At 34.3% G+C, this 24,590-nt stretch overlaps 1 protein-coding gene across 1 annotated transcript in view; it reads left to right on the top strand.

The window, feature by feature from the left end:
• Positions 1 to 22,503, top strand: part of EIF3E (eukaryotic translation initiation factor 3 subunit E) — a 47,531-nt gene extending 25,028 nt beyond the window's left edge. Inside the window, exons 8-13 of the mRNA XM_033126622.1 lie at positions 3,916 to 4,042; positions 5,781 to 5,882; positions 7,205 to 7,314; positions 20,836 to 20,938; positions 21,223 to 21,357; positions 22,320 to 22,503. Of these exons, the coding sequence (XP_032982513.1) occupies positions 3,916 to 4,042; positions 5,781 to 5,882; positions 7,205 to 7,314; positions 20,836 to 20,938; positions 21,223 to 21,357; positions 22,320 to 22,358 (616 nt within the window). The 3' untranslated portion in view covers positions 22,359 to 22,503. The remainder of the gene's footprint in view (positions 1 to 3,915; positions 4,043 to 5,780; positions 5,883 to 7,204; positions 7,315 to 20,835; positions 20,939 to 21,222; positions 21,358 to 22,319) is intronic.
• The last annotated feature ends 2,087 nt before the right edge of the window (positions 22,504 to 24,590 follow it).

Genomic DNA, 24,590 nt, shown 5'->3' with positions numbered 1-24,590 from the left:
TTTTAAATGTAACATAATATATAAGATAAGGTATCAGGTATAAGATAGAGCAATGTTTGAAGGCTATTAGAGATGGGGCTTTGCCACCAAATGTAGACATTATTAGGGAAAAGAATGCATTTGTAATACAATGCCCTAGTTATTCTCCAGTTGTAAAAAAATAGATTCAAAGTTCAGTTCGCACAAGAGTGTTTTATTTGTTTCCTAAATAAAAATAACATAAATTTCCTAAGAAATTTCAAGTTTTACTATTAACAGTCAACTAGATAGTGTCCAGAATTTATCCTGAGTGACCTTTCTTCCTTTATTTTTTCTGTATTTTCTAATTGTTCCTGATCTTTCTCATGGAGGTACTTTACCTGCTCTAGCTCAGGATGACCTCTAAGGTCCCCATCTAAAAACCCATCCTCTGAAATTCTACTAAGTGTTCTCCCTTTTCTTTGTTCTTTTAGTTTGTCTTTCTAGAAATGTCATTTTGTCCTTTTCTTACCTATCCAAAGTCTGCCTGTTCTTCAAGCTCCAACTCAAGTTTACTTTCTTCATGAAGTCCTGTATATTGTGTTTGCCATATATTTGGTATTTAATTATGTAACGCCTTTAAACAAAAAACTTACAATTGCCTTATCTCCCCAACTAGATTATAAGTGTATTTGAGGGCAGAATTTTTATTCTTTATATTCTTATAACATCCTGCACATCATAGATACTTAAATATTTTTATTTTGGGGCATATTTGTCTTACGTTTGATTACTAAATGGTCTGACTTGCAATTAGAAAACTGAAGAAAAACTTCATAAAATTGTACAACTGGAGCAGGGTTGTGCTAGAGAAAAAATAAGCTAAAACATTTTTACTGACCTATCATGAAATTACAATTCAGAACACAATAAATACTTGAGGCTCTTATTTAAAAAAAAGAAATTATAAAGTTCGATTTCAAAAATAGGGATGGTATAGCCTCTGTTCTTACATAGTTTATAACCCAAACAAATAACACAAGAAGTAGTGTAGAACATATATAACTTAGTACAGATGTATTTTATTGTACATGCCAAAATAGGTGTGACAGCTATCAGTGAGGCCTGGAGAAGTTAGAAGAGTCCAGTGAAGATGAAAATTGATCTGGCCTTTAAATTTTAATTGATGGAGAAGAAAGTACGTGATAAAAAGGAAGTAGAGCAAAAGAACACAATGGTCATGTGTAGGCTGTAATCCACATCTGTGGTCTTGCTTGTATTTGACCTAAATGTATAGTTATTGATCCCTCTAAGAATGTAAACTAAGATAACTTCACAAGAATCACCCTTAATCCCCACTCCCCTCCTTTATGTATCAATCTATGCAGATGATTGCATACATACATACATACATACATACATGGGAATGATCACTTCTGCCCTAGATGGTAGGGAGTCCCTGCTCTGTTTGGAAGTCAGGAGTCGTCATGGTAATGCTGTGTACCAGATCTGCAAACTATGGATCATGGTCTATTAAATCTAGCCCACTGCCTTTTTTCTGATGGCCCGCGGTATAAGAATAACTTTTACATTTTAAATGGTTGGAAAAAAATGAAAATAATGTTTTGTGACATGTGAAAATTACATGAAAGTTTCAGTGTCCATAAATTTTTATCGGAACACAGCCATGCTCATTGTTTTACATACAGCAGTCCCCCATTATCTGTGGGCGATAACATTGCAAGACTCCCAGTGAATACCTGAAACCATGGATAGTATCAAACCCTATATATACTACGTTTTTTCCTATACATACATACATACATACATACATACATACATACGTATAATAGTTTAGTTTATAAGTTAGGTACATTAATAAATTAACAATAATAATAAAATAGAACAGTTATAGCAATATATGTAATAAAATTATGTGAATGGCTTTGGGGCCATTAAGTAAAAGAACTGTTACTTGAACACAAGCACTATGCTACCACAACAGTGGATACATAACCAAGGTGGCTACTAAGTAACTAATGGGCGGGTAAGGTGCATAGGCATAATGTGGATCTGCTGGGCAAAGGGATGATTCAGCTCCCAAGTGGGATGGAGCAGGACAATGTGAAATTTTTAAAGATTAAATATGTAAAATCTCATTACAGATAAACATTTACAATAAATTTTAATGATACAGGTTACTAACTTTTGAACCTAATTAAGTAAAGAAACTCCATTTTTACATTAGTAAACGTGTATTACAAAATTTCCTATTCAACTGTTATATTTTTGAGCCTTGTCAATAAGATATTTTGGAAATTTGTTTTCACTTCATGTAAATACCTGCATAATACTTTCAATTTTGCCTCTTGGCCTGCAAACCCTAAAATGTTAATTATTTAGTCCTTTACGTAAATTTTGCTAACCCCTGCCATATATTCACAGAAATAGAGAGGTGATTTCCCAAGGAAGTCATCCTCCAGAAAAATAGAAGATATATGTGGTACAATGACATAAAGTTAGGATAAGTAAAAATGAATGTTTAACATCGCATACAATAAACTTAGTTTTTATCCTATATGGATACATTTACAAATGAGTTCCATAAATGCCTACTAAAATTAGCCACTTCAAAACTGATGTTAAGGAAACCAGTCATGCTTTCCTGAAGTTGTACATGAAATCTCTGGCAAGAGAGTACAGAGGCAAACAAGTGTTCTGACTGAACATTGCAGTTTAAAATTTTCTGCCCAATCTCAGCCTTAATTTTTCAGGTAATGAAACTTTTAGCTGATTTGTTTAGTTAATCTTTTCCTATAAATTGTTTTATTCTTGAGTGTGTTTTGATTATTTTTATACCCTGCCTTGCTTAAAGGGGATTTAAGTGGGGCTAATTGGGATTAGGTAGTAAGTGTTAAGTTATTGTCAGATTCTAGGGTCCTCTAAAGAGTTCAAATCACATTTTATGAGGAATCTACAATATGACAAAATATAAGGATTTATTAATATCATAGTTAGGGAACACTTGGAAGATAAGGTATCTGAGCTGGGCCGGGAAGGTTGGGTAGAATTTAGGTTTCAGAGGCTTGTTTGGAACAGCATTCTGTAGTGAAGTGTGAGGAAAGCAGGAAGTGGTTCAGTGACGGTGTGGTGGGACATGGAGGTGGATGGGTCCTTTCAGGCTTGAATATTCAGCTACTAGAAATGGACTTGATTGACACATATTTCTAAGCTTGGCATAGTTCCTGGCACTGTAAGGTACTTATTGTATAAAAATTGGGGAGTTATTTAAGGAAACGAGCGGGAGAAATACAGGATAAACACCAAAATGACAGAGGGTGGCCCGCTGCTGATCATCAGAATGGCAAGATTTGCTACCTACCAGCCAAGGCCCGTTGACATTTGTCTGACATCTAGTCCTTCTTTTCTAATTCCCAGTGTTACCAATTTAACCAAAGCCCTGTAATACTTTAATAGTTTCTTTCTCTCTATAGTTTCCAGTCTTTCATTTCCTGAATTGTTTAATTTATGTAAGTGCCTGATTTTCTGCTTATTATGACTGATTTGCACACAGAAGGTTTTCACACGTTTGTTCTAATAGATGAATGACTGAAAGTCATAGTTCAGTAGTCTTTTGAAACAGACTGATGTAATGAATCAAGGTCTTCCAAAAATCCTTTTACTCAACAGTGATAATAGGATTATTTACCTCATAAGTGAGTCTTCCTCACTCCAAATTAGGGAATACCAGCTGACATTTTTATCATTTAGTTTCTTTATTTCCTTGGAGGAGATGGCCCTTAAAATATTCATTCTTCAGTGTCTGCAATCTTAGGTTACTTAAACACTGCAATATAATGAGCAGTTTGAGTGATTTCTTTAAATTACATGTGATTATAGATCTAGAAAAACTGGGCAAGTTATTAATATTAAATAGCCTTTGAATTTTTGCCTTAGGTACCTTAATGCAATTCAGACGATGTGTCCACATATTCTTCGCTATTTGACTACAGCAGTTATAACAAACAAAGATGTTCGAAAACGCCGGCAGGTGCTAAAAGATCTGGTCAAAGTTATTCAACAGGTAAAAACTAAAATCTTTATTTTATTTTTTTATTTTTTTTGAATTAAAGTTAATTGGGGTGACAATGGTTAGTAAAGTTACATAGGTTTCAGGTGTACAATTCTGTAATACATCTATATATATCACATTGTGTGTTCACCACTCAGAGTCAGTTCTCCTTCCGTCACCATATGTTTGATCTCGTTTACCCTCATCTACCACCTCCCTCCTCCCTTACCCTCTGATAACCACTAACCCATTGTCTGTGTCTATGAGTTTTTGTTTCTTTATTTGTTTGTCTTGTTCCTTTATTGCTTTCAGATTTTTTGTGTTTTTTGGGGGGTGGGGGAACAGGACTTTATTGGGGAACAGTGTGTACTTCCAGGACTTTTTCCAAGACAAGTTGTTGTCCTTTCAGTCTTAGTTGTGGAGGGCGCAGCTCAGCTCCAGGTCCGGTTGCCGTTGCTAGTTGCATGGGGCGCAGCCCATCATCCCTTGCAGGAGTCGAACCAGCAACCCTTGTGGTTGGTTGAGAGGACGCGCTTCAACCAACTGAGCCATCCAGGAGCTCAGCGGCACCTCAGCTCAAGATGCCATGTTTGATCTTAGTTGCAGGGGGCGGAGCTCACCATCCCTTGCGAGAGTCGAGGAGTCAAACCGGCAACCTTGTGGTTGAGAGCCGGTTCTCCAACCAGCTGAGCCATCTGGCACTGGCCCATGTGGAAATCGAACCAGCAGCCTTCGGTGTTAGGAGCACGGAGCTCCAAACGCCTGAGACACCGGGCTTGCCCCCTCAGTTTTATGTCGTAAATATCAGTGAAATCATATCATTCTCGACTTTTTCTGTTTGACTTATTTCGCTTAGCATAATAATCTCAAGATCCAACCATGTTGTCACAAGTGGCACTATTTCACCTTTTCTTATGGCAGAATAGTATTCTATTATGTATATAAAAAACCACATGCAAAAGAATGGAATTTATTGATGTTTAAAACATGACTGAACTTCAGGTTTAACCTCTTTTTCTACAGTACTACTCTTTTTAAAGTAAAAACGTTTTAAAAAAGAAAAAAAGTATGCATGAAGAGAGAAGAGCCCAAGAGCCCCAAATAGGCATTTACTAACTTTTTAGTTACAGATATACTTATATTAGTAATGTGGTATGAACGAATATTGCTCTCTGCTAGGTGGGTACTTAATATGCATTGGATGTTAGTGTTGCTTTTATTGCAAAGAGTGAAGAGATCTGGAGCCTAGAACTGTTTGTTGGGAGGTCACTGTCTACATTATTCGAGACTAATGACCTTTACAGACGAGACAATGGAAATAGTCCCCACGTTGTATAAAACATTGCAGCCCTACTGGGTTACTGAGTGTCTCAGCAATAACTACGGGTTAAGAAAAGAACCTGCTTATTTAATGGAAGAATAAATTAAAAGAGTTTCATTCAATAGGGTATGAATACCCTTATACTTGGGGACGTTCATCACTGTTTATTAACTAAGGGCAGGAGAGGAATTCAAAAGCTTTTGGAATGGTTCTAGGATGAGAATTTAGAGAACTTGATCTGGAAGCCATTAAGGTTAAGGTGTGTCCTGAAATCAGGATATGGGCAATTGCTTTGAGAGGATAATACTAGGTAATTTGCTAGAAATTAATGTTAAGGGGGGAGAAAATAAGAAGATTGGGATATTCTAGGAGCGGTCTACTAAACAATGTTGAATTAGAGCCATCTTGACCTTTGACTTAATTTTACAGGAGTCTTACACATATAAAGACCCAATTACAGAGTTTGTTGAATGCTTATATGTTAACTTTGACTTTGATGGAGCTCAGAAAAAGCTGAGGGAATGTGAATCTGTAAGTATGAATTTTTACTTATAAATTAGTAACGTTCTTAAATTTTTGTATATGGTAAGAGTTAACTGCAGTGTTTTGTTAAAGTAATTATATCAGAAATTTATATTAATCTTAAAGTGGCATATTGTTTAGAAATGTGCGAGGGTAAAGACATTTTTAATATTGCCATGTGTGTATCCCTTTTGTTAGGACAGTTTGTTAAAACATTGGGAGTATTATAAATTCATACATACACCCATAATTCTGTCTTATCCTGAACAAGTAAATACGTGAAATATTTCATACGTATGGGCAAGGTTGTTTGGAATTGCATATCACAGCTGTGTTTCTCAATTTGTTTTATAAGTGGCCCTGTTTTTAGAATTTTTCACATGATTTAACATTTTGTAAGAGTGGGATTTTTTATAATTACAATGTCTTCTGTTGGTTGTTACTAACTAAAGTATCTTCAAAGCAACTGAAAGAGTTAGATTTATGATTTTTTGAATAAGTTAGTTTTCAAGTTTTAAAAAAATTAACCTTAGAATTTACCTGCTAAATGCATTTACCAAATCCACAAGTTATTAGTTGTCAGTTTTATTTTTGAAATCCAAGTGTTAGCACAAAAATGGGCCAAGTTTGTTGAACGACCAAGATCTTACTTCTCTAAGAAAAAATTACCACGTAAATATATCCTCAGAGATGATTGTCAAACATTGGACAAAGTGAAAAATTAGAATCCAGTGTGATGATATGTGTTCATGTAATCATTCATTATCAATATTATTAACATGTCATATGGCATTACTAAATATTGGAGTACATTTGTTATGCTAAGAAGAAATGCTAAGGCAGAGGGCACTTGGTTGCTATTAAGTTAAAATTCTTTCTTTTAATTATGATACTGTCTGTGGATTAGGAGACACTTGAATTTTTTTCCTTTGTAGATTTACAGGTCTACTTACTATCACAGAAATATGCATACCTTTAGTCCATTCATAATCATTCTAAATAGCTCAAAACAGTAGGTTATTTACAGAAAATTTATGTAGGATAATGGACTGGACAAAGCTGTTTTGTCACAAAGTTGCTCATGTCATCAGTGGAACAAGGAAACATTTCAGTTCTTAGGTCTTTTTTCTTATAGCATTCATTTGCTTAAGTTATTAGAGACTTGAACATAGTATTCTAGAAAATGCTGTGATGTTAGAACTTGTGATATTAGATGAGAAAATTCTAGTGAATGGAACAATGAGTAAGACACAAAAAGTTTTTGAGTCAGATTTTTGCAAATTGCTTGTAGTGCCATTTAATTTTTTTTCTTTCATATTTTATACACATAGGTGCTTGTGAATGACTTCTTCTTGGTGGCTTGTCTTGAGGATTTCATTGAAAATGCCCGTCTCTTTATATTTGAGACTTTTTGCCGCATCCACCAGTGTATCAGCATTAAGTAAGACCATCCTAATTTGATTTGTATTTTCTACTTTTAAATTCTTGGAGATTTCCATTTATTGTAAAGTTACACTTAATAGGATTCCAGTTAATTGGATTTTATTTCCCTTTGCTTTAGAAGAAAAAGGAAACGGTCTGATAGCGATTTATTAAAAACCCTGACTTGTTTGAATTTTGGGATGCTATAGACTCAAAAATATCTTTTTTAGCTTTCTTGTGTGTGGTACAGCATGATTTTTGAAAATGATAACCTCAAGGCAATATTATGATTGTCAGTTACTTTTTTAAAAGAGTACTATTATACCATTATGTAGGAAGAAAAGAAGTATCCAGTTTTAGAATGGTTTTCCACAGGAGTTCAAATAAGGATTTAGCCCTTACTAAATAGGAAATACTGTTGAAAGACCACATTTGGTAATCATTTCAGTTAATTGAGTTTGTTTTATTTGATTATATATTTGAATTCTCATATAGTAAACTCCTATAACATCATAAGATGTTGAAACATGGAAAAATTATGGTGAATTTTAGTTGAAATTTTCTCTGTTGTGTGAGGAAAATATTGGGGAAAAATGTGAAACTTACATAACCTATTAGAAACTAATTTTACATATTAGAATTTGAAAAATAACCAATCCCTTTGACCATAGATGAAGTAAAACAGTAAATCCTCCATAAATATTTTAAATCTTACTACTTTAATGTTTGCCTCTTAGGAATTGGGTGTAGACCAAAGTTTTTCTTTAGTGCCATTTGTTTTTGCTAAGGCATCCATACTTGCTTGCCTAATTTTAGTGGGTTGTCATTGAAGTGGTTATTCTGAGCTAGAAGTATAGTGTAATCATGGGCTTTTCCTATGGGAATTGAAGCCTTGACTTCAGTTTTATTAGTACTTTACTATAGCTAGCAAACCTATGATTTTAAAAATCTGATTCTCTTAAAGAATACACGCGAATTTCTAATATATTTTTGGTTGTGAAATAAAGATATAGCTGTATCATATGCAGGACTCTGGTGGACAATGAGTAGATAACTGAATTCTAGCATTGCCTTTTTTTTTTTTTTTAGATTTATAAATTGAGCTTTTGAAAGAGAGATGATAACATTTAGTTTCCTTTGTGGAATTTTCCCTATTTCTCATTAGAATCTGGTCACTTGGGTTTTGTTTTTGATTTTGTGTTGTTTTTTTGAAAGCTGATTCTCCTTTTTATATTTTTAGCACCTAGTATACTAACTTTGTACAGTATAGATGCTCAATAAATATTTGTTAAATGAATAAATTTCTTTCCTTTGTATTAGTGAGTTTATATTTTGTCCATGATAATGCTTTGTCACTTTGGTGTTGGCTTCTGAAATACCATAAGTAAGGTTTGTTCCAGTTCTAGCTCTTTCTCTTTGGGAACTTGTATTCAGTATTTTGCTTCTTTGAATTCAGTTTACTATCCTTACCAGTAACATAGATAAAGTATTTGTCCTGTGCACTCAAGAGATGTGCTGTTCAAATAAGGCAATGTAGTGGGACTGCTTTATAAACTACGTGACATCATTACCTAAGAATTTTCTTTAACTTATATCAGTGTGGTTTTTTCTTTTTTAAATTTATGTTTTTAGTTACAGTGGACATATAATAATATATTAGTTTCAGATGTACAACATAATGATTAGATATTCATATACCTAATGAAGTGATCACCCTGCCAAGTCTACTACTGATCTGAGACCATACATACCATTACACAATTACTAACTATGTTCCCTATGCTATACTTTACATCCCTGTGACTATTTTATAATTGCCAATTTGTGCTTCTGAATCCCTTCATCTTTTTGACCTATTCTCCTGTCCCCCTCCCATCTGATGACCACCAGTTTGTTCTATCAATGAGTTTGTTTTGTTTGCTTCTTTGTTCTTTAGATTCCACATATAAATGAAATCGTATAGTATTTGACTTTCTGTCTAACTTATTTCACTTAGCACAGTACCCTCTAGGTCCATCCATGTCACTGATGGTAAGATTTTATTTTTTATGACTGAGTAGTATTCCATTGTACATATGTACCACATCTTCTCTATCCATTCGTCTCTCGATGGACTCTTAGGTTGCTTCCATATTTGGGCTTTGTAAATAATGCTGCAATGAACACAGGGGAGCATATATCTTTTTTAATTGGATTTCTTTAGATAAATACCCAGAAATGGAATTGCTGGCTCATAGGTAGTTCTATTTTTAATTTTTTCGAGAGCTTCCATAATGTTTTCAGTAGTGACTGCATCAGTTTACAATCTCACCAACAGTGCATGGGGTTTCCCTTTTCTCCACATATTCAACAGCACTTACTGTTTGTTGATTTATTGATGATAGCCATTCTGACAGGTGTGAGGTGATATTGTGGTTTTAATTTTCACTTCCCTGATGATTAGTGATGCTGAGCATTTTTTCAAATGTCTGTTGGCCATCTAAGTGTTATCTTTGGAGAAATGTCTGTTTAGGTCCTCTGCCCATTTTTAAATGGATTTTTTGGTTTTTTGATGTTAAGTTGTATGAGTTCCGTATATATTTTGGATATTAACCCCTTATTGGATGTGTCATTGACACATATCTTCTCTCATTCAGTAAATTGTCTTTTCTAAAATCCAGAAATCTTTTCTCTCTTCCAGTGATAGTATTTTCTTTTTACTTAGATTGTTTAAACATTTTTTGCTATCTGTGAAATGGTTTACTAACTAAGATGATTTCAAATACGTAGGTTAATGTGTTTTCTTCAAATATTGGGGATGAATTTTAGAGCTGAAAGAAATCATAAGGAGCTTCTCACCCAACAAGACACAGTTATTGAATCATTGACAATAGGATTTTTCAGTAGAACTTTCTGCAGTGATGGAAATGTTTTATATTTACATTGTTCAGTATGGTATCCAATAGCCATGTGTAGCTTTTTGTGCACTTTAAAGAGTGGCTTAGTTCTCAAGTTACATAACCATGGTTTTTAGATCGGTTGTGTGTGTGTGTGTGTATGACTTTTTTCAAATGTAATATTTTATTAACATTTTGTCTGTTGTAAGTATACAGTACATGATACATATAACATAAAATATGTGTTAATCAACTGTTTATGCTACCGATAAGGCTTTGGTCAACAGTAGATTATTGGTAATTCAGTTTGGGGGGAGTCAAAAGTTATGTGCAGATTTTTCATTGTGGGAGGCAGGTTGGCACCACTAACTCTGCTTTGTTTAAGGGTCAACTGTATATGGGTAAGCTGATTGAATCAAAGCCCCATCACCCTGTTTAGCCTGTACCTTTATTTAGCTTCCCTCCTGGCTGCTAAGGCACCTCTGTGGAACCCGAAGACTTCTGGAAACACAGTTTTACAAAACACTGATTCAGTCCAACTCCTTTATTTTATAGCTTCTTGTTTGTAACTCGGAAACTTTAGGCTCAGAAATTAAGCTGGTTAAGTCTCGTTTAATACCAGCTTGGGCTAATAGGTCTCTGACATTCATTGTATTATACCTCACTATAAATGCTTTAGTTTTCATTGTGATAATTGATATTTTTAGAAATAACAGATTTAGACCAATATGGCATTAGTGTATCACTTGAGCCAGAGGATAAAAATGGAAACCATAAGTCAGTGTTTAACTGTGTCTCAGAATCTCTGTAGAACTTTGTTTTGTTTTATTTTATACAAACAGAGTCCCTGAAGCCACCCCAAACTTTCTGGACCTGATTTTCTGAGTATGCTATGCTATGATGTGTAATAGAGCTACTATGCTGTTATCTTAAGGGTGGTTGTTCCAAAGCACATCCAGGATTGAGAACCATTGCACCAGGCTGCCAATTTTTTAGGCACATAATTAAAGCCTGCTAGAGTTAATGGAGTGAAAAATCAGTGATTTAATATCTTCAGTGTATGATGAATTAAGAATATAGGGACAGGGCCGGCCCAGTGGCTCAGGTGGTTGGAGCTCCGTGCTCCTAACTTCAAAGGCTGCCGGTTCGATTCCCACATGGGCCAGTGGGCTCTCAACCACAAATTTGCCGGTTCAACTCCTCGAGTCCCACAGCGGATGGTGGGCTCCGCCCCATGCAACTAAGATTGAACTCGGCACCTTGAGCTGGGCTGCCTCCCGGATGGCTCAGTTGGTTGGTGCGTCTTCTCAACCTGAAGGTTGCCGGTTCGATTTCCTCAAAGGATGGTGGGCTATGCCCCCTGCAACTAGCAACGGCAACAGGACCTGGAGCTGAGCTGCGCCCTCCACAACGAAGACTGAAAGGACAACAACTTGACTTGGAAAAAAGGCCTTGAAGTACAAACTGTTCCCCAATAAAGTCCTGTTCCCCTTTGGGGAAAAAAGAAAGAGTATAGGGACAGAGAAGAAAGCATAGCTTCATGTGAAAAAAATAAATATTCTACTTAGAGCAATGAGATCTCAGGTTATAAGGTTCAAGAAGGGAGCATTGAGCAGGACTCAGTCTAAGGGGTAGATGTCTTTGTTTTAGTGGGTTAGGAATAAGGCTGAAAATAATGCTAAGCATATAATTTGGGCTTTTTATAAGTACTATAAGTACCATGCAGACTCCAAGATGATGATCAATAGAGCTAATGTTTATCTTTAAACAGTATGTAGAAAAATCGTACTCTAATCCAGAGGTTTTTAAATCTAGCTGTACATCAAAATCATCTGAAAAACTTTAAAAAAAGAACAACTTATAAAGAATAGATTTTCTAGCTTTACCCCGACCTGACTCAGAATCACTGGGATCAAAGCTTGAGAATGTGGATTGAAACCTTCCCAGGAGATTCTTCTGCAGTTAGCCTTGGGGAATAATTGCTCTAAGTTAGTGATCTGTAGTCTAACTGTGCATTAGAACCAAGAGGGAAGCTTTAAAAAGAAATAAGGGAAAATAATGGTGATTGACCCCGACCCCTAAAAACTCAAACAAAAACCCAAATTCTCTGGGGGACATCGCGGCATCTGTATGTTTTAAAGCTCCTCTAAATAATTCTGATGCTGGATCTCTTTTTCTTTTTTTATTATACTTTTTATTTTGAAATGATTATAGATTCACAAGCACTTGTAAGAAATAATAGAGAGATACCCTTTATTTACTCACTTTCCCCAGTGGTTCCATCTTGCAAACCAGTATCACGACCTGGTACTGACACTCACCTGTTCATGGACACAGCAGTTCTGTCTCTGCAAGGATCTCTGAAGTTGCTCCTCCACAGCCATACCCCATCCACCTGCCCCACCCGTCATTAACCCCTGGCAACCACTTATCTGTTCTCCATTCTTATAATTTTTGTCCTTTTAAGACTGTGCAAAAACGTTTTTTTAAGATAGTGTTCAACTTTCTCAAGGATAAATGCACTATGTCATGATTATGATATAATTAGTTGATAGCAATATAACTAAATAGCAGTATAACAGTTGTTCAAAGAAGAAAATATTACAAATGTGAATGCACAACTCTTCTGGCCAGGCACTCTGTAGAAAGTACGGAGCACACCCTCAGAGCTTAAAATCCAGAAGAAGAAACAGATGTTAAAGATGAAGTTACAAATTATGGTAGATGTTTTAAAGAAAAATATAGAATAAGAGAGAATGACATGGACGTAATTTGTATATTGGAAAACCAGAGAAGTAATTTGGATTAAAGGTTCATTGAACCCTGATAATTTAATGGACTATTTTTAAGCCCCAAAATACTCATTTCCACTGTATACTAATTATGACAAATTACTCTCTTCACTAGTTTATGCTGGTCTATCTCTGCCTCTAATTAGAGTTACTTGATATTCGATCAGCTTTTGGAGGAGGAACCGGAAGGATTTGTCTCTGGACTCCTTTCTTTCCCCCAGTGGACATATTTCAGATGCTGAATAGAATAGTATTAAAACCCAGGGTTGTTTATTAAAAACTGTTTCCATTTGTGATTGAAACATTCTCTGTTGATAAGTTTCTTGACCAAATAGCTGTAAGCACATGTGATAGTCATATCTTTATAAAAATGCATATTAAGAATGTTTTTATCAGTTTATATACAGCCCTATAGATTTGTAGGATAAGTTACGAATCTGTTTACCATAAAGTATGCAACATCTGTCAAAAAAGATTACTGTGGTGGGATTTAATTTATCATAACTGAATAGTTTATCAGATATGGTGTGTGTCTGAAATTGAAAAGCTGTTCTAGAATAATTCTTGGACCAGTTTTCAGTTGTAGATAAAAACAAAGTATGGAAGTAATATTTTGAATGTATATGATAAACATGTTGGAGCATATATTAATATAATTTTCCTATAGTTAGTTTTGGCTTTTCACAAAAGAAGGTATTTGCCAACTGCTCTTGCATTTCTTTAAGTTATAAAGACATTCTATTAATACTTTGCTTATTTTATAAACATTTTAGATTATAATATTTTTTCTTAAAGTTCTTATTACCACATAACAATGTATATTCATAATTATATTTCCTGATACTAGAAATAGAAAGGTGCATTTCCAGATGGAGATAAAATAGTTTAAAAAACCATTATTATCACTGCATTTCTTTTTTAACTAAGGTAATACATTCCTTTTTGACTAAACAAGATGTTGGAAAATTCAGTGAGAATTTTAAGTTGTCACACAGCATTTACCATTTCTTCTGTTTTCTCCTATTTCCTCATAATGTTACAGTTAAACATAGTTTATACTTAACACTTATTCTTTGATTAGTTGTCATAGCATACCCTTATAAAAGATTGGAGGACTTTTAACATGCTAAATAGTTGGCCACAGTCTTCAGTGAAAAGTAGGCCAGAACTTCCCATAGCTTAATGCTAAAGTCAGTAATATTTGAAATACAAAATTGTGCTTATCAGATAAAATTTGAAAAGTCAGGTTATTTAAAGGTGTAATTAATAAGCATATGAAATGCTAGACCCCAGATCCTTACTTGTTAAAAGATACCTTTGGGCAGGGGCTGTGGAAGGGAGACGAAAAGATTTTTAGTCTAAAAGATTAGTCATTGAAACCTGATAGAAAATTAACCGTAATGGGTTCTCTAGATTTAGATTTACATGTCTTATGTTCTTAAGTGGGACTACTGATCTTAATTACTGCCCAGAAACAAGAAAAGTATCTTGTTTTGTGCTAGAGGTATGAACATGTTTAATTAATGAAATTGAACTGCGCGAATGTAATAATTATTTTTACCATGTCTTTTGAAGTAGCACGTAGGATTCTGGATATTTTTTTTCCCCTGAAGGAATGATTTACATTTTTATGTAGTCAAAGTTATTAATCTTTTCCTTTATTGTACTGAATTTTGTTTTATTTACAAGTTATTTTTTCAATAGGTTTATATGCTACTTAACCTATGTTTTCTTCTAGGACCGTTATGGTTTTATTTCTTCGATTTAAATCCCTCTAGGTTTTATTTAGGAATAGAGAGTGAGAAAGACATCTACCTTTTTCCCCCTAAATAGTTAGGCAACATGATTTATTGAAAAACTCTCTTTTACCCCACTGTTTTGAAATGCCACCCATATCATTTGTATATAGGACCTTTTTCAACTCTTTAGTCTGTTATCATTGTCGTTTGATTCTTTAACTGACACCAAATTGTTTCAAATAGATTTGTAATGTGTTTTACTATTCATTGTTTTCACTGGAGTTGATAACTGCCACTTTTTTCTCTCCATTTTTGTTTTTAATGTCTATTATTAATTCCACTTCAAACTCTTTGCCAGTTTATAAATCTCTTCTCAAGATTATTTTATCAGTTATATCTCCCTGAAAAAAATCTGGACTTTGTTGATCTCTGTGCCTGGTGCATATTTGTCTCCCTTTGTCATGGGGATTCACTTAGCCTGTATCTTGTTATAAAGCTTCAATTTCCTAGACAATGTGTCTTCCTTTTTCTTGGTTTGCTATTATATTTTGGTAAAGCATATCCTTCAATTACTTTATAGGAAAGAGTGCTTTAAGGTAAACTTTTTCACATCTAGAAATGTCTGTTTTACTCTCATATTTCAATAATGTATTGCAAAGCATGGTACTTTGGGTTGAAAACTACTTTATTCCAGAATTTTGAAGACATTGTTCTGTTGCTTTTTTGATTCCTGTTACAGAAGTCAGAAGCTATTTTTACCCCTAATCTTTTATAAGGGTCTTTTGTTTTCCTCTCTCTAGAAATTTGGAGAATTTTTTTTCTTAGTCCCATTGCTTTGAAATTTCACAGTGGTATGCTGTAGTATAAGTCTATTTTAATTTTTCATACTGGACCCTTTTAGTTTGGAAACTCACGCTCTCCAGTTCTGGGAAGTTTTCTTGAATTATTTCTTTAAAGGTCTTCTCTTTTCTGTTCACCGTTTATTCTTTCTGGAACTTCTATTTTGGGCATTGGACATCCTGGACCAGGCTTCTAATATATTTTTATTTTTTCTCCTATTTTCCATCTCTTTGGTTTTTTTGCTCTATACTCAGATTTTCTCAGCATCTTCTTCCAACTGTTTTATGGATGCAATATCATAATCATTTTAATTTTTGAGGATATTAATAATAACTTTTGTTTTAGTTTTTATTGAGATATAATTGACATGCAACATTATATTAGTTTCAAGTGTACAATATGACTTGATATTTGTATGTATTAAGAAATAATTACCACAGTAAGTAGCTAAAGTGCGTCACCACCCAGTTACACTCTTGGCAATTTTCAAATATATAATACAGTATTTTTAACTATAGTCATCATGCTGTACATTACATCCCATGACTTATTTATTTTATAACTGGAAGTTTGTGCCTTTTAAAACCTCTCACCCTTTTCCCCCAAACCTCAAACCTCACCTCTGGCAACCACCATCTGTTCTGTGTATATGTGAGCTTGATTTTTGTTTATTTTAGTGATCATACAGTATTTGTTTCTTTTTCTGTCTGACTTATTTCACGTAGCATAATGCCCTCAAGATCCATCCATGTTGTCACAAATGGAAAGGTTCCATTCTTTTTTTATGGCTGAATAATATTTGTGTGTGTGTATGTGTGTGTATATGTGTGTGTGTGTGTAAGTGTAAATAATATTTTCTTTATCCTTTCGTTTATCTGTGAGCACTTAGGTTGCATCCATGTCTTGGCTATTGTAAATAATGCTACAGTGAACATGGGCATGCATATGTCTTTTCAAGTTAGTGGTTTTGTTTCCTTCAGGTAAATATGCAGAAGCAGAATTGCTGGACCACATGGTAGTTCAATTTTTAATTTTTTGAGGAACCTCCATACTGCCTTCCATAGTGGCTGCACCATTTACATTCCCACCAGCAGTGTATGAGGGTTCTTTTCCCTACACAGCCTCTACAACACTTGTTACTACTTGTCTTGTTGGTAATAGCCATTCTGACAGGTGTGAGGTGGTATCTCATTGTAGTTTTGCTTTGCATTTCCCTGATGATTAGTGATGTTGACCATCTTTTCATGTACCTGTTATTCCATCTGTATGTCTTTGGAAAAATGTTTGTTCAGAGCCTCTGCCCATTTTTAAATCAAGTTTTTAAATTAATGGTTTCCTTTGCAGCGGAAGCTCTCAATTCTGTTCTCTCTATTGTCTGTTTTTAATGCCAGTACCATACTTGATTACTATAGCTTTTAATATAGTTTGAAAGCAGGAAGCGTGATGTCTCCAGCTTTTTTCATCTTTCTCAAGATTGCTTTGGCTATTTGGGGACTTTTGTGGTGCCATATATATTTCTTATTTAACATATTCACTATCATGTTGTGTCACTTGAGCAGAAAAGCTATGAACTAAAAGATGTGTATAAGGGATTTACACAAAATATTTAAATGTCTACTTTAAACTGCCTACAGACAAGGGTGAGATTTTCAACATTATCTAAATAATCTGGAAATTATTTTTTGTGTTTAAAATCTAAGTTGAATTAAATATTTTTCTCAGAAATTCTACATTTTAATACATTTTGTCTTATCTTATTGATAAACAGAATTATTTTAAATAATACAAGGTAAGCGTGGTATAGAATAACGTAAAGCAACTTTGTATTTTAAGCTTTAATAGAAAATTACATTGTTTTGAAATCTTTACTTTTTTGCATAAAATCAGTAGAATGTAAAAGAACTTGAGTATTTTTTTCTATTAATTATTTAATTTCTTTTACTGTGTGTATTTTTCTGTTACTTAAAAGAAACTGGACTGTTGCCAATTCTTTAATTCATTCTGAGTGATTGGTAGCCTCCATAACCTGAGATGCCATCAATAATTTATTAATACTTCTTGGACCTTATTTTAAGTTTTTCTTTGACTTGATTTAATAAGTAAAGGATCAAGAAGCACATGCAAAACACTAAATCCCCAAAGTGGATGCAGACGTTTATGTGTCTTGATGCATGTTGGCAAATTTCCCCAGCCATGTCGGAATATGAGATTTAGAATATGGGTGTAAAGGAGGAGAACGGATGGAGTTCTAGGTGGCGTTATATAGAATAGAATTTTCTTTTTATCTTAAAATCTCACACAAGTGCTTTCTTAGGTAAGTTGTCCCTAAATCTCCAGACTAGAACTCGTGAACATATTTCCGTCCAGTTTTTCATCATGACACTCATAATAGTTTATATATTTTGTGGATTAGGTGATTGTCCCTTACTCCAACCCCCAGCTTAAACTTTATAAAGGTGGGGAACAGACTATTTTGTCACCAGTATCAAAAACAGTTCATATTTTGTCGAATGAATGACAGGGAAGGTAGAGAATTGGTTTGGTTTGGCTGGCATGTGGTATTCAGGAGGGAGAATAACGGGAGGTTGAAAAGTTTGATTGTAGCTAAATTGCAGAAAACCATGAATGAGACACTTAGAATTTTGAAATTTTATTGTGTTGGTAGAAGAGCTCTATTCAAGTTTTGAAAGGAACCTGGGAATAAACTGGTTAGTTGGGTTTCAGCTAACCTGGCAGCTATGTAAAATAGATTAAGGAGAGACTTGAGGTAGGTTAGCTTGAGAACTAGTAAACAGTAATGGAGTCTGAACTAGGGTAGGAACCAAAGAGTAACTGGGCATTGTGCTAATTGCTGGATGTATAGCAGTGGACAAGGAAGCTATAATGCATGCTTTTGGGTTACATATGTAGTCTGTCATAAAAGCAGATATTCAACAGAACAATTACAGCAGTTATGAATGCTATGAAAAGAAATAGAGGACTATGAAAGTACCAGACAGATACGTCACGGTTAGGAGAGGTGTCTTGGAAGGCTTATGAGGGTGCTGTTTTAGCTGAAACCTATGTAACAGCTAAGTGAAGACAGAGGTAGAGGAAGGCAGAAGGTACCGCATGTGCAAAGGCCCTGACGTGGTTAAAAACACGGTATGTCTAATGAACAGTCAGGTGTAGTGTGGCTGGTGAAGAGGAGAGTCTTTGAAGATGAGAGTAGATTGGTAAGGACATTAGAGAAGACACAATGGATAAAGAGATAATTCGTAGGACTTCTCGGTTGGATATGGACAGCAAGAAGTGGAATCTGATAACCTAGGCTTCAAGACTGAGTGTTGCATTATAATTTTAGTTATTTAAACAGCCTTAATCATTTTTTAAAAATCTTCATAATACCAACTATACATAATCAGTGGCTTACTGGAAATAATGTTTCTGATTTTTAAAAGCAAACTATAGAGATCTTGAAAATTGGAGTTTTGATATATTTAGTGCAGATTATTTCATTAGTGCTTTTCAGAGTAAAATGGCCTGGTCTCACTTTAAAGAGTTGTATTTTAGGAGATGCAGGAGGCATGCAAATGATGAATTAATATAGGAGATAATACAATAATGAGTATGTTTCAGAAAATCTATTCTTTACCTTTAGAGTAGCAGCTTCGGATGAAAGTATGAGACATTGGCTTACTTGAGCAATGAAGAAGAGAATGAAATTTATATGCCTCTAAAATGAGTCATGCACCAGTAGGAGACACGAGGAGTTTATTCGGAAGCCACAGGAAACAGCTGTAGGAATTTTTCCTAGTCAGAAAACGCTGCTTATTTAAGGAAAATGATGCGCTTCCCTATTTTTAGTAGCTTAAGAAAATGAGGTTTAGAGAACAGTGATAAAGAAAATAAAATGAAATCTGTCCATTTGAAGTAATAGTCATTAATAAGAATTAATTGTTTTTTATGCTCTTTTACAATGTAAAAATTACAGCAAAATTAGTCATAAAAACACAGAACAAAATTTTGACACATAAATCCAGGAAGTTTTCTGGTTGAGTTGGCTTACACTTGCGATGTTTTTAACTCCAAGCATATTTCAAGGGTACATTTTAAATGAGTGTGTCTTCATAGATTTAGTTTGTAATTTCATTTGTAATAATTTTATTGATAGCCTAACTTAATTTTGACATTTTGAATGAAATTTATTAACTCTTTGCAATAAACATAAAATAGGGGTAGCACAGATTATATTAGTCCCATAAAGGTATTTTTATTAATTAGGATGGTTACATTGGGTTGGGAGCTCTGGGATTACATAAAAAATTATATCATTGCCAGTGTCTTAAACATTTATATTTTAAAATTGGGAATGCTGTCAGATCAGGAATTTTAGTTTAGTCTAAAGATTGATTTTGTTATCGATACTCTAGTTCTTTTCTTCAAACCAGTGATAATATTGGAAGGCCTGGCAAGTGTGCATTATCGCGTTATCTTCAGTGAAGACAGGTGAAAAAATGTGTTTAAACAGCAACATAAACACCATGTACTATAATATATGCCCTTAAAATCTATAGTTCAAACATTGACACTTTTCCATCAGCTGACTGATTGATGGACTTGCCTACCTCCCAGGCTGGTGCTTGCCTTTAGTCTTGTTAAATTGAGCCTTGCATCGCCTCTTTTTCAACCTGATCATAAACGAAAAATAAAATGCAGATTCGTTGATATCAGAGACTTTAGATTAGGATCTTGGTGTCTGTCACCTCCCTCCCTGTCAGTGTGTGTGTATGTGTATGCGTGCCCCTCTTTTCTCTTAAATTCAGTGATCATTTAGGTTATATAGTGTACAATTTCAGGGAATGCCTTCAGAGTTTACAGTATGGACATATATAGCAGCCCTGAATTTTAGTTATGTTTTTAAATTATATTATACTCATTACTGATGCTCCTTGTATTGGGTTTAATTTGTATAGTTATCGCACATTATAAAATATTTTCTCCCTTAGATCATTACTACTTGAGCACCTGCTAAGTAGAAGGTACTTTACTGGAAGCCAGAAAGATTTCTGTAGATGCAGAATATGGTGTCCTGCCCTTAAGGATTCTACAGTCTGGTTGGTGAAATGGGGTAGTATAAGACAATAGTATAATAGCAAAACATGGGACTATGAAGCTATTAAGACTCACAGTATTTAAGAGAAAGTGACCCATAAATAACCTAAAAGTCTCTCTGCAACGTATGGGTCAAAGACTGTATACTCAAAAGTAAGTTTTTAGACTCAGTTAATGTTGTTTTTACTTTTTTCATTAGCATGTTGGCAGATAAGCTGAACATGACTCCAGAAGAAGCTGAAAGGTGGATTGTAAATTTGATTAGAAATGCACGACTGGATGCCAAGATTGATTCTAAATTAGTGAGTATTCTGTTAGTTATCCTACATACAAGAGGTCAGTTACTGTTTATTTTATGCTTTGGGGGTAAAGTTTTCATTAGATCATTTTATTCTATTAAGAATTTGTTTTGTCTTTGAAGGCAGTAGCAACCTCCTATTTTTTTGTTGCTGGATAAATGTTGTCATCTTTCTACTGCGCATAAAAATACATGCATCAGTCATGTAGTGTTATATCATACTCATGACTTACCTGAGAAACTTAGTCATTCACATTACAAGATCAATTTCCCTCTGTCTCATTTTAGGGTCACGTGGTTATGGGTAACAATGCAGTCTCACCCTATCAGCAAGTGATTGAAAAGACCAAAAGCCTTTCATTTAGAAGTCAGATGTTGGCAATGAATATTGAGAAGAAACTTAATCAGAATAGTAGGTCAGAGGTAAGAACCACACATTTTCTATTCTGTATGGGATTTAGCAATAAAGTAACATAAATGTTACATGGACCTAATTTGAGAACATGTTAATATCGATTGTATCTGATTTTGTATTCGTTGGGGGAATGAACATTTGTTTAAGAAAATAATTTTTCTCAGATGTATTGTATGTATTAGTTAAGGGAACTGAAAAAAATTAAGTGTTCTTAGTTTATTATACCTGTTTTTCTTTTCCTTTTACTCTTTCTGTGTGACTTCATAAAACTCATTTCCTCATGGTTGTCAACATACCATTTTGATACTGACCAACGATATATGTGTAGACTTTTCAAGTGCTTGAAATTTGTGTTCTAATATTCATATATAACTAAGTCAAAAACAAAACAAAAAAAAACCTTTTTGATAGAGATTCTGTGTATTAAATATTAAAAGAAGTTGAATGACTGTATTTTGGAATCCCAAACTACCTTTAATGCTTTTTAGTCATTATGTTTATGTGTAACTGGAGGACAGGAAAGTTTTAGACAGCAGTTGTGGAATATTCAAGGACCTTATTTGAAGTTTTAGCAACAGGTTTGTGTCCTTAGAATAGTCCTTCAATTTTAAAAGAGAAGGAAGAATTAGGAAATTATTGTCAATGCCTTTTCCAACCAAGTCTGGAATAACTGAGCCTGAAAAATAACTTCTAATGGGTTTTTTGTATGCTTTAGGGTCCATTTGTATTGATTTTTGTTATAATATTGGTAATAGTGTCATTGTTATACTTTGTAATTGGTCAAAAACTATATTGGATGATATTTTAATGTGTTTATTTCGTTCTAAGTGGGACATCTGGCATTTAGTAATTATAGAGGTTGTTAAAATCTTAGAGAATGGTTTGGTAGGAGTAATGCTAAAAGGAAATGCTAGTATCACTTCTGTTTTTTCAGAAAGTACTGTCTTTTCACCCTGTCTTTGTATTTTAGGCTCCTAATTGGGCAACTCAAGACTCTGGCTTCTACTGAAGAACTGTAAAGAACAGATGAAAAAAACTATAAAAGAAAGATGAAATAATAAAACCATTATATAAAGGGTGCCATACATTTGCAAAACAATGAACATATTAAGTATAAAATTTGGAGAATTTGAATAAAATTTGCTGTTTCATTATTTTGTGAACTTCCTTGTGTATGTATACACGTGTGTGTTTTTTTAACTTTATTTTGGAATAATTATAGATTCACAGATAGTTGCAAAAATAGTACAGAGAAGTTCCCTGTAGGCTAAAACTAGTTTTCCCCAATTTTTTTTTCTTATGTTAATTATAGTACAGTATCCAAACCAGGATATTGACATTGGTACAGTATGTGTGAATAGCTCTGTGCCATTTTCTCACATGTAGGTTTGTGCAACCATCACTGCAATCAAGGTGCAGAACTATCATCATCATGAAGATTTCCCTCATACTAACCCTTTGTAATCATAAAAGTGCCACCCCCACCTTCTCTAACCCCTGGCAACCACTAATCTGTTCTCCACCTCTGTAATTTTGTCATTATGAGAATGTTGTAGAAATTGAATTATACAGTATGTGACCTAACACTCATCATAATACCCTTGAGATCTGTCCAAGTTGTCAGATTCATATCTGTAGTTTATTCCTTTTTATTGCTAAGTTGTACTCCATGGTATTTGTGTACCACTTTGCTTAACCATGTGCCTATTGAAGGATATTTGGGTGGTTTCCAGCTTGGGGTTATTACAAATAAAGCTGCTGTTTCATAATTTCCTAAAATGGCTCCTTAGTCACTCACTAGCCAGCTACAGAGACTAAATAGGAATATTAGATAAATTTTATAAATGCCTCCTTGAATATTTTAAATACCACTCCCCCTTCCCACCACCACCACCACCACCACGCACACACACACACAGAGTTTACTGGTTACCCAAGATATTTATAAAGTATATAAAGTCTTGATTGAGTCTCCTTTACACAGAAGTGGTTTGATTTTCTCTTTGGTTGAACTGAAACCCAGTCCGACAATAGAAATTTCTGTTTCTACTTTCAAGGTGTGGTACAAAGATAAAAGATGATAATTATATTCTTTTGTATCTGATCAGGCCATCCTCTACATTCAGTTAAATTTAGAAAATATGGGCCAAGTTTGTCCCATGTGCTGTGGTTTCAGACCCCAGGTTTGTAGTGTTGGTTCTGAATTGTACCCCAGTGGTGCTGAAGCTGGAAGGAGCTTTAGTGGTCAGGGTAAGCCACATGCTACTTTTTTATTCATCTATAACTAGTGTTGTGAAAAATGCCAGATTTAGAGGATCATTTGTAGTAGTACAAAATGGTAGAGGTTCATAGAGAAAGTACCAAAAAGCGGCCTGTCAGTAACTACATAGAAACAGACCCTTCTTACCTCGTGTGTAAAAGCTAATTCTGTAAATTGAAAGTGTAGACCTATAAGAAATAGATCTATAGTTAGATAAAACAATTTAAAATTGCATACATCACTCAAGCTATGTAGAAATGGGAAGGATGTTAAAATGCCTGTTTGCCTCTTCGCCAGTGACTGAAAGGCAAAAAGTTCTTAGAGGTACATTAATCTTCACTTTTTATCCTAAGACTGCAGCTCAACCAAGCCACGTTAGTAGCAAAGATTTCTAGGTGATTACATAGCCAGCAGTGAGAAGCAAGTCTTAACAGTTCTGTCAAGTGCCTTAGTGGACCAATAGAAAACCCCAGGGAAGGAAGAAAGCTAATATTGAGCATTTACTATGTTAGGCATTTTTACATCTGTATCTAAACAACCCTAAGGAGAAGGAAAGGAATCAAATGTTTGAGTGCCTCACTTGCCTGGAAACACTAAAATTTTGATGCTAATACTTGTATATTATTGATGAGGAAACACTCAGATGGTTACTCAAGGTCACATCTAGTAAATGTTAAAGCAAGGAGTTGGAAACAAGCTTTTAGTTATATCACACTGCCCCTCATATCATCGCCTTATGTATCCTTCCAGACTAAATTTACAAAGGGTTAACCGGTATATGTGTTTAGTACGTGGTAAATGATGTTTATGATCCATAAAACTACTAAGTCTCTTGGCAACATGATCATCAAATGAGAGCAAAAGGGTATTCTATTTTTTTCAACCAGTATAATTGGATACTAGTGGCCTTACCAAAAAAAGAAAAAAAAATCTATTGGAACGTAAAAAACTGAAGAATATCTGATTTTTTAATTTTTTTAT

Source organism: Rhinolophus ferrumequinum, chromosome 14 (assembly GCF_004115265.2).
Source record: "Rhinolophus ferrumequinum isolate MPI-CBG mRhiFer1 chromosome 14, mRhiFer1_v1.p, whole genome shotgun sequence".
Classification (NCBI taxonomy): Eukaryota; Metazoa; Chordata; class Mammalia; order Chiroptera; family Rhinolophidae; genus Rhinolophus; species Rhinolophus ferrumequinum.
This window is presented reverse-complemented; position numbering and strand designations above follow the sequence as displayed.